This window comes from Astatotilapia calliptera, chromosome 12 (assembly GCF_900246225.1).
Source record: "Astatotilapia calliptera chromosome 12, fAstCal1.2, whole genome shotgun sequence".
Lineage (NCBI taxonomy): Eukaryota > Metazoa > Chordata > Actinopteri > Cichliformes > Cichlidae > Astatotilapia > Astatotilapia calliptera.
This window is the reverse complement of record NC_039313.1, coordinates 24,861,126-24,871,365: the sequence shown is the minus strand read 5'-3', so window position 1 is coordinate 24,871,365 and position 10,240 is coordinate 24,861,126. Positions and strand designations below refer to the sequence as shown.

General features: G+C 43.0%; 1 protein-coding gene across 3 annotated transcripts; it reads left to right on the top strand.

Annotated features, from left to right (window-relative positions):
* The first annotated feature begins 52 nt into the window (after positions 1-52).
* Positions 53-9,048, top strand: LOC113033229 (TBC1 domain family member 10A). Of its 3 annotated transcripts, none has more exons than XM_026186787.1 (9): positions 53-869; positions 2,247-2,346; positions 3,950-4,057; positions 4,551-4,657; positions 4,994-5,063; positions 6,045-6,110; positions 6,625-6,814; positions 6,892-7,046; positions 7,795-9,048. In XM_026186787.1, exons 1-9 carry the CDS (start codon positions 688-690, stop codon positions 8,299-8,301), a joined length of 1,485 nt encoding a protein of 494 aa, XP_026042572.1. In that variant the 5' UTR covers positions 53-687; the 3' UTR covers positions 8,302-9,048. The 3 variants fall into 3 exon arrangements, with proteins under 3 accessions (XP_026042572.1, XP_026042571.1, XP_026042573.1); XM_026186786.1 differs by having other exon boundaries at positions 4,949-5,063; XM_026186788.1 differs by lacking the exon at positions 53-869 and adding an exon at positions 903-1,178 and having other exon boundaries at positions 4,949-5,063.
* Positions 9,049-10,240: the final 1,192 nt, after the last annotated feature.

The following is a 10,240-nucleotide window of genomic DNA, read 5'->3' as shown; positions in this document are numbered from 1 at the left end:
TGCGTTTGCAAATCTAGCAACATGACATGGATTAGGACAGGTCACATGTGCTCACAGAAAAGAGCAGACATGGGATTCGCTTCCTCTTTCTTCTGCAGCCGCTAGGGGCAGACGTAACATTAGGATGTTAAAGCCCAGGCGAGGGCGGTAGGCTTGGGATACTAGGAGATGTAGAAATCCGTATAGTGTTCTCGGGTGGGATGACAGGACGGCAAAACCAAGCCACAGCTAGCCGAGGACAAAATGTACTAGTTCGTTAACCAGGTGGTTTAGTAAGTAATCGGCTAACTATGTAAAACTAGACAATAATGTAGCGGCGGTTCGTTGAAGGTGGGGTCAATGTAGAAATAGTTTGGGATTGTTGTCACAAGCAGTTAAGGCTAACTTTTAGTACGTTAGCAACGCAGAGTTAGCTGGCTAATGTTAAAACTGGGGGAAAACCCATTCAAGTTAACTCAAGCATAACCAGTTTAATGTGACCCAGCGGTTGGAGCACACCCTTAGAAAAGATTTACGGACAAAACAGCGGTTGGAAAGTTTAACTCGCGCCCAGAAATCATGGCGTCGGTGCAGTTTGACTCGACTGCATATGCACAGGAGCAGATTTGACTCTGGGTTGTCCACAACCTCGCTGACGTTAGCTGCCCCGGCTAGAAGGCTAGTTTTTTTTCTTCTTCTTATGCTACCATGGACAAAATGGAAAACGGCCGTCGATCTGTGGACACGGGGAGCATCAGGACTCTTAGCAGCAGTCACATTGACGACGAAAGCTCCTTGGGATCCGACTCTGAGATCAACGGCTTCGCCAGCGAAAGGCAGGCGGATAAATATGGATTTATTGGTGGGGCGCAGAAGTACTCAGAGGACACGTAAGTTTACTTTAACTCTGAGGCCATCTGTGTTGGTTTGCCATGCTTAATGATAATGATGATAATAATAATAGGTAGTAAATTTGCAGCCTACTGTTGTCCATTAGTTGTGATGACAAGTTGTGCAGGTGTTGTTATGTGCCTCAGACAAACAGAGCTCCCAACCAGCTGCGTGGCACCGTGTTGTTTCTATTTTTTCCTTTCTTTCTTTTTTTTTTTTTATTACCCTCTGTTTGCCACAGTCACCACAAGCAGTAAACGCGTAGATGAGGATTGAACGAGTCGTATTAATCTTCTTATTTCTACCATGTAATGTTAAATTGTTTTTCGTTTAGCCTGTCACACAGTTTTTTGCGGTGGTGGTGGTGGTGGGGGGTGCTGACCGAGCACTTCTGGCTGTCTGTGTCATGCTTGGATTTAATTTATCTCTGGCCTTTTGGCAATACAGATTAGATCAGTTTCTTTTCTTTCTTTTGTAAGAAATCTATTTCGTTTTTCTTTTTGTGCTGGGTCTAAAGCCTGCATGACAGCAGTGAAACAGTGGAAGGAGTGGGTGAAAGTTATGGCAAGCACCGGCTGGCTGGGAGTTTCCTGTCTTGTGGAGTTTTGGCAGGCTTGGAGCCGCAGCTCTTGGTGCCTCTTTAGCTGAGGGCCTCTTTTGGCTCAGCTCTGTAGATAGTCAGTGTTTAGCTTGTACTGTTTGGCAACAAACGTATCTCTTTATTGTTTAAAGGCTCTGGGAGCTGAAGCTGCAGTATAGTCTTGCACTGATCTACAACACATAGGCTGCACTTTGTTACCAGAAGAGGTCTGTCTTAAATAAGAAGAGCTCTTTGAAGACGTTTCAGCCCTACAATTACAGGCTTGTGCCGATGAGATAATTACATACCATAGTAAAGCATCAGACCACAATTCCTAATGTAGGTTATACTTGCTTACGTTTTCTTTTTCTGTTTGAAAATATAATGTAAAGTCCTTGACTCCCCCTTCCCTCCTCGCCTGTAAATATTTTACTGTTAAATTATCCTGACTGCAGCTCCTTCAGATCAGAGAGCTTTGACATTAAATAGGTCTTGAGTTTGTATCTTTTATAGTTCGCTGACTGCAAATGAGTGATGGCCACACACACAGATCTGATGGTAGATGCAGAACGATAAACTGTCTTTGTGAGATTGTTTTCTTTTTAAAGCTTGGGCCAATTTGGAGGCTTATTTCAGACTTGCCTTATTGCAAAAACAAGCAAACTTTTGTCACCTGTCTAATTATTTCTGTGCTAAAAGAAGAGAAGATGTGTCGTTTGCTGTCATTTCAAGCAAAAAAGCGCAAAAAATGATTTGAGCTTTGTAATTTTTTTTCTCCCTCCTGTTGTGTAACCAGAGCTCAGGATATACCTCCAGCGGTGCTCAGGCAAAGAGAGGTGAAGTGGCTGGACATGCTGAACCACTGGGACAAGTGGATGATCAAGCGATTCAATAAGGTCAGCACCAGGTGTTAAATCAGTTACATAAAACATGTGGCTTGGTTGTATGCCTTCCATGGTGTTAGCCATGTGAAGCTCACCAGATCAGTTTCTTTTAAAGAGTTTCTGAAGGTGGTTTGCTGAATTGTATTGTGTCGTTTCTAGGAAGTTTTTGTTTTTGTCCCCCCAATCACAGGTACTCTTACACATGATCAAACAAAGCAAACGGTAACGCTCAAATGATTGCACAAGGACCAGACTTTGTATACACTTTGTTTTGCAGCTTCGCTTGTCTAGCTGGTTCTGTGTGAAATGCTCTCAGCGAATCGACGTAAAGCTGCAACTTAACCTCACACCCATGAATCAGCAGCAAGCCAGGACACAACCCCGTCACTGTATCACTGCATATACTGTATGACAAATTACCGGTTTCAGATTCAGGGTGGGATTGTACTGGCTTCATATAAAATGATTCTCTTTCAAAAGGAATACAAAAAGTGGCTCTGTACATGACAGAAACGGCTAATTTAGCGGCGAGAAGTGTTCCTTTTCTCGCTGTACATGTACTAATAAAGGTCAGGGTTTCTAATCCTTTATTGTGCCCCCATGATTGATAATAATTGTACAGTAGGAACTGTAATGTTCTTGAGGAAGTGTGCCAGCTTTGCTTTAGAGCAAACAAATGTGCTCAGAAAGGGTAATGCAATGCAAGTCAAGTCAAAAGTCTCAAGAGGACTCAAATGTGAAGGTCGGGTCAGCTAATCTGTTGCGACAACACCTGTTTGTGATTCCTGCTGAAAGATTGCAAAGCCTCAACTTGGAGAGATGGCACGAGTTGAGATCAAATTTTATCAATGTCATGTTTTGCAGCATTCATTTTAGTATATTTTGGCCCTTTTGAAGGTCATAATGTTCTTCCTACAGTTGCAGCAACAAGCTTTTTTTTCTATGCTTATCCCTTCCACACACTCGCACGCTGCTGGATGTCTTTAGATCATTTTGGGGTTCGGTATCTTGCCCAAGATACTCCTCCAGCACGCACACTGGAGGAGTCGACCCGCTCTACTCCCTGAGTCACAGGTGGTAGAGTGTTTGTGTATGACTTCTGTTTATGTTTCTATGCACCTTAAGTAGTCGCCCCCTTGGAGATAATGTTTTGTTTTCTGCATCCTGAAGATATAAATCACGTGGCATGTTTTTAATGTTACATGTATAAGTGAAGCTCTAATAATGATGTCAGATGTTAGAATATCCCCAAATTTTGGCTCGTCTTTGATCAAATTCTGATCTTGCATCTGCCAAATAAATTGGTGATCTAGATAAGTAGTAACTGGCCATTTTCATTGCTGAAAAGAAGGAAGTCAAATCACTGGGTTGTAAGAGTTTTTAGAGTGCATGCAGTGCTACAAGTCAATGCATCCTAAGTGTAAGTTGTTAGTTTCTAAGTACAAAACTACACTTATTCAAAAAAGGGAACAAATACCAGTGGAAGCGCTCTGATGAAAACCATTTGCTGTATCTGCGCACCAGATTGCCTCTCTTAGCTTTTCTCAAGCTACATTCTCCCATGGTCCTTTGGTATATTGCTTTATTTGGGAAACCCTTTTGTTCTGTGACTCAGGTGAGGCTGCGTTGCCAGAAAGGAATTCCTCCTGCCCTCAGAGGCCGTGCATGGCTCTACCTGTCTGGTGGGAAGGTGAAGAGAGAGCAGAACCAAGGAAAGTTTCAGGTCCGACAGCTTCCTCTTTCACTTCCTCCTCACATCTCTGCTTAAACTCTACTTTGAGCTCATTTCATTTTTAAATTTCATTTGAAATTGGTACTGAAAGTGTGGTCATCCACAAGCATTACTCATTTGAGTGAGAACCCAGATATTTTTACCAAAGAGCTGGAGCAATGGCAGTTTTTATTATTGATCTTTTTTGTTTGGTTTGTTTTCTATTCAGGTTAAGTGTTCAAAATGCATGCTAGCATCAAATGAATAATGATGCAGATCTTGAATCTTTTCAAATATAAAGTTTAAAACTAGCCTCTGCTCATGCAGTGGTTAGACAATTCACTGACCTTTATAGTGAATGAATAACTTAATTTATTGCTGAGATCACTAAATCCTATAAAAAAGAATCAGGGGTTTGTAGTCCTCCTACTTAAAGACAATATAATCACTTATACCGTATCACAAAGAGATCTCACTCTCATGTCCCCCATGCTCTTTTTGTCAGGAGCTGGATAGCCAGCCGGGAGACCCCAAATGGCTTGATGTAATTGAGAAAGACCTCCATCGACAGTTTCCTTTTCACGAGATGTTTGTGTCACGGGGAGGACACGGGTGAGCAGTCTACCACAATGTGACGTACAACACGGGAGTTGTTTACTGCATCTTATTTGAATATGCTAAAATGGTGTGTGTGTGTGTGTGTGTGTGTGTGTGTGTGTGTGTGTGTGTGTGTGTGTGTGTGTGTGTGTGTGTGTGTGTGTGTGTGTGTGTGTGTGTGTGTGTGTGTGTGTGTGTGTGTGTGTGCGCGCGTGTGTGCGTGTGTGCGTGTGTGCGCGTGTGTGCGCGTGTGTGCGCGTGTGTGCGCGTGTGTGCGCGTGTGTGCGCGTGCGCGCGCGTGCGCAGGCAGAAGGACCTGTCCCGTGTTCTTAAGGCTTATACTCTCTACAGACCAGAGGAGGGATACTGCCAGGCCCAGGCTCCTATTGCTGCAGTGCTGCTTATGCACATGCCTGCTGAGGTACGAACTGCCTTCAATACAAACACACACCATCACTCACCATATAAATTGTGTCCCTTGGTGTGGATGATCTGAACACTTGAAGACTTGTTATGGTCTTTAAAACTAAAATCCACACTGAAAATAGAAATAGTGCTGTTTCTTTTATTTTGTAAGGCTCAGTTTTAGTTTGTGACCTCGGGAAAGTATTTTTGAGCTGAACTGCAGAGGGACTGAGTGTACAAATGATGTAATCTGTAGATGATTTCCAGAGCTGCTCCATAGTATAAATAATACATCGAATTTGAGATTATGATAGCAGCCAAGATGACTGTAAAAGGGTTTGGAAATTTTGAACTAAAAAACGAGGCAGATAGCATCGCTGGAAAAATCCTATCATTCCACAGATTAAGTCTCTGCATGTATGTCAGAGTATCAGCTAATGGAATCATGAATTCCACTTATTCAGTTTAGCTTAGTTAGACATGGTGTGTGATTTTTAGACACACTCTCAGTTTGAGGAAAGTCTTGTGGTCATTAAAAGCACTAAGCAATTAATATGTTGAAGGAAAATTCTCCTCACAACCTAAAGTATGAACTTCAGACATAAGAGAGAGAGCAGACTTTGAAGTGGATTTATCAGATGTGTGTGGTGGTTATATATACATGCAGTTTTCTGTCCTGGTGAGCATTTCAATTAAGTAAATTACCAGCTAAATAAGTGTCCGGGGTGTTGCAAAGATGGCTTTTTATTGTGGATAGTTGCTTGGGAAAGGATTTTGGTTCGACACCACACTGTGTGACACAATAACACTATACACACCAAATTGGCCAGTGTCCTAAGGGGGCCCGAGTGCTTCATAAGGGTAGAATGGCTAGAAAATCTTGTATTTAAGAGAACATTTCTAATGTTTTCCAGCTTCTCTGTGACCCCTGGAATGCCTCTCTAAGTATAACAAAGAACTACCCTTACATTGTGTGTATGTGTGTGTGATTCTACAGGATGCTTTCTGGGGGCTGGTCCAGATCTGTGAGAAGTATCTTCCTGGTTACTACAGTCCCGGCCTGGTGAGACTGAAACACTTGAAAGCGTTCATGATGATATGGCTCAGTGTTGGAAATGCAAAGAGAATATAGCCTCAGTTGACTCCACTGCTACCAGAGCTGTGCACACCTACTTGTAGGCCTTTTGCTCAGCAAAACTAGAATGTGTATTTTGTTTCCCACAGTGTGTGTGTGACGCAGTGGCACTGTGGTTATGGTTTTCTGATGAAGGCAGTGGGCTGTTTACAGACTTATTTTCTCAGTAAGCTGTTTGAGTAAACTTTCTTGCGTAATAATTGCCTCCTCTTGGTTTCTGTTGCAGTTATGAATTCCATGTTATGAAAGAAGGTTTGCTAATTAAATGTTTCCTCATAAGTGCAAAATCTGGGTAGTCGTGCATAATGGGAAAACAATGTGTAGAAATAAGGACTGGTTTAATTTAATAGATGAGCGTGTATGTGCATATCTCATTTCAGCACCAGCAATGCAGAGTACAATACGTTTTTTGTTTAGTGTCCCCCACCGCTCCCTCTTTCAGGAAGCTATACAGTTAGATGGAGAGATACTCTTCGCCCTGCTGCGACGCGTCTCCCCTCTAGCCTTCCGGCATCTGGAGAAACATAAGATCGACCCCATCCTCTACATGACTGAATGGTTTATGTGTGCCTTCTCCAGAACCCTACCCTGGGCATCGGTGCTGCGCGTCTGGGACATGTTCCTCTGCGATGGTATGTATCTGCAGCGGTGCCTCATAGAGCGTCTTTACTCTGAAATTGACTCATCGGCTCCTTCTTCCTCCTTTTAGGAGTGAAGATAATTTTCCGAGTGGGCTTGGTGCTACTCAAGTGCATGTTGGGAACTCGTGAGAAGCTTAAGGCCTGCCAAGGCCAGTATGAGACCATGGAGCTTCTCAGGGCGATAGAGCCTCGATACATGCAGGAGGGTTTCCTTGTTCAAGAGGTAAGGGGTTTTTCCCAGATTGCTTTGCCTTCAGGCTGAAATGTCCTCGGTGTCCTGCCAGTGATTCTGATCTTTGATTTGCAGCTTCTAGAAGTGTAATCCAGGCCTAGAGTTGAATGTGGTAACTGTCTCCAAAAACTGAAGGTATTGCACTAGCAGCGAGTCGTATAGATGCCTAAAGATGGTCTTTAGTTGTCCTTTAGTTTGCTCTTTCAAGGAGGAACTACATCCCAGATATCATGCTTCTCATCACACGAGTTACCTAGTCATGTGAGGCTACCCAAGAATCAAGGAAAATATAATTTAAAAACAGAGTTTATTTTACTTTGCTGATATCAATGTTTTCTAAACATGTGATTTGACTTTGTTATTGAGAAGTCGTGTCTGATTATTCGGCAGTGATGTAAACAGCATTGTGTCATATTGTGAGGGAGGAGTTAGAGGGAACAATAAATGTTCCTACAAGTAGTCAAGAGAACACCAGTGAGTCTGAGAGAGTGAATTAAAGTGACACACAGACAAATTGACCAGAGTGCTGGCTGCATGGTGTCTGGTTCCTTGTATCGAGCTTTGTGTGAGGGTCTGTCTTCCCAAACAATACCCCCTGTTATATGTAGCGCCGGCTTGACTGTGTGTGGCGGTCATTTGGCATTTGCAGACAAAGTTCACAGTCTCAGTACAATTGCCAGTCATGGAAGGAACATGTGAGCACAGCAGTGACCGGGTGACTTGATTTTTCCTTTTGCAGATTCTCGAGGTGCCGGTGACGGCGCGAGACGTGGAACGAGAGCATCACACCCAGCTCAAGCGCTGGAAGAAGAACCGCGGGGAGCTCAATTTCAAACCGCCTCCAAGAATGCACGGCGCTCGGATCATCATGCTGGCTGAGCCACCCAGGCGTCAGGACCTGCAGCAGAACCCCACCATTGTACTTGAAGTGCCTCAGACTATCCCACAGCTGCAGAAGGGCAAGGAGGAGAAGAAGAGTAAGAAAAAGAAGAGCATGAAAAAATCCCAGCCCACAGAGGAGATTCCCAATCCTTACCCTCTTCTCAGTGACCCTCAATCGTCATCCACAGAACCGCCTGCCCCGCCTCCAGGCAACAGTGTGACGCCAGAGGCCGCGGCGCAGACTGAAACGGACTCAGCTGGAGAGCAGAAAACACCTCCTACAGACCTCCCCTCTGCCAAAGAATCTACTCTTCAGCGATCTACACAAAGCCTCAGCAGCACAGAGCAGGACACATACTTGTAGCTCTGAAAGTGTGTGTGTGGGTGTGGACGAAGCACCAGCACTCTTCCGTCAACAACCAGCCAGCCTTGCCGAAGTCTCTGAGTGGCCAGCATAACCTATTTTTTTTTTTTTCTAATATTTGTATGCATTTGCTCATTTCCACACAAGTTTGCCTTTGATATTAACAGCATACACTAAAGCACCTTTACCATGTATAAAACTACTTAAATGCTTTTGCTATTTGTCACTACAGAGCTGACGGATGCTTCCTCTTAATGCTTGATTCTCTTATTTAGACCATAAGTCTTAGTATTGTTTTTTTGGAAGGGAGACAAGTTACTGCTTTACTGAGGGCAGTGTATTTCAAGTGTTCGGTAATCTTAGTAAGGTGCCGGATTTCTTGCAGTTTATGCGTTTTCACTTGTAATAATGTGCAGCAGAGGATGTAAACTCCTGATGCACGCGCCACACATTTCAGCCTCTCAAGTCTTTGTATTTCATTTTGGGGGAGGGGGGTTTCCACTAGAGGGCAGCCTTGCAGGTATACATGCTCTTAGGAGAGGCAACCACAGCGAGGATGGGATTCAGTAAAATTGGGAGTAGGTACAAGCGTACTTCTCTGAAGTTGAGATTACATTTTCTCACAGTGAAAAATTGTATTAAATTTAGCGACTGAAGTGGCGAATGTAAGGAAGTCTTTTCCAACAAGCGCGAGTTATTTAAATACAATTTAAAACATGGAGTAATAGGTAGGTGTGTGTGTGTGTGTGTGTGTGTGTGTGTCCTGCTATGCAAAACAAACAAAAACATCTCTTTGTTTTTCCTGAATCAGTTGAACTGCTGTTTAGCTGTGTATAAGCTCCTCTTCTCACTGTGTGAGGCACTTCCAGCCACTTCGGCTCACCAGTCATTCCCAGGCAGCAGAGTGGAGAACACTGGACTTTCCTCACTGTATGACACATTCCTGCCTTCTTAAAAGCTAATCATTTTGAAGACCACCTCTTACCCAATGCAAATCTGCCTGATTGTGTTTGTGCACACGAAGCAAATCACCTAATGGTGCTGACCTTCCTTTTGGCTCTGCTTAAGGTCTATTTGGACATGTGAAACCATTAAGGTGTTGGGTTCATTTTTGTATTTTGGGTGTTTGTTTTTTGCTAGAGCTTCCAAAGCAAATTAAGACTGTTACTCTGAGACCATCTACGACCCCTGCATGTGACCAGGCTCATTTTCTGTGCAGTCACGAGGGATCACGGGATTTAAGGATTTACTGGGATTTCTGTAGCTGTTTGTATTTTTGGGGGGAAATGCGGTAGCATGCATGGATTGTGAGGCTCTTTGTCTTTTCTTTTTTTCCCTCCAAAACACCACAGTTTTATTTTGGTGGCATTCCTAGTCTTTCTCAACTATCAATACAATGGTAAAGGGAGTCTTGAGAAACACAAGTGCACGTGTGTAAAATGTGTTTGTGCATAACTAATATTAAAAGAGTCTTTGCTAATAAAGCGCGTGCTCAGCTCAGTTATAAAACGCAGCGGGGATATAAAAAGATGACATTTATCAAGCGATCACTCTCCCCTTATGCAATAGTTTAGTTGCTTGTGCCGCAAATCCTCACATTTCACTCGTATTATAATTTAATGCTCTTTGTGTACATACGATATAAAAAAAATATGTAATGAACTGTATTTTCAGTGTATACTGCTATATTTTTTGTCATGCAGTTACAGATACTACAGAGGTAGCTATGTATGTCATTTGCAGTCAGAGACGGTATATATACTTTTTTTCTTTTCTTTTTTTTTCTTTTTTTTTGATCAGCATTTGTAACACTAGGGGGAAAAAAAAATTTCAGGGGAACCTTTGCCACTAAAATGCTTTTTCTCACTCTAAGAGTGTTACTGTTGCTACTAGGTTTTAAAAAGGAGATCCTCTCCAGAACTCCCGTGGCATGAGTTTT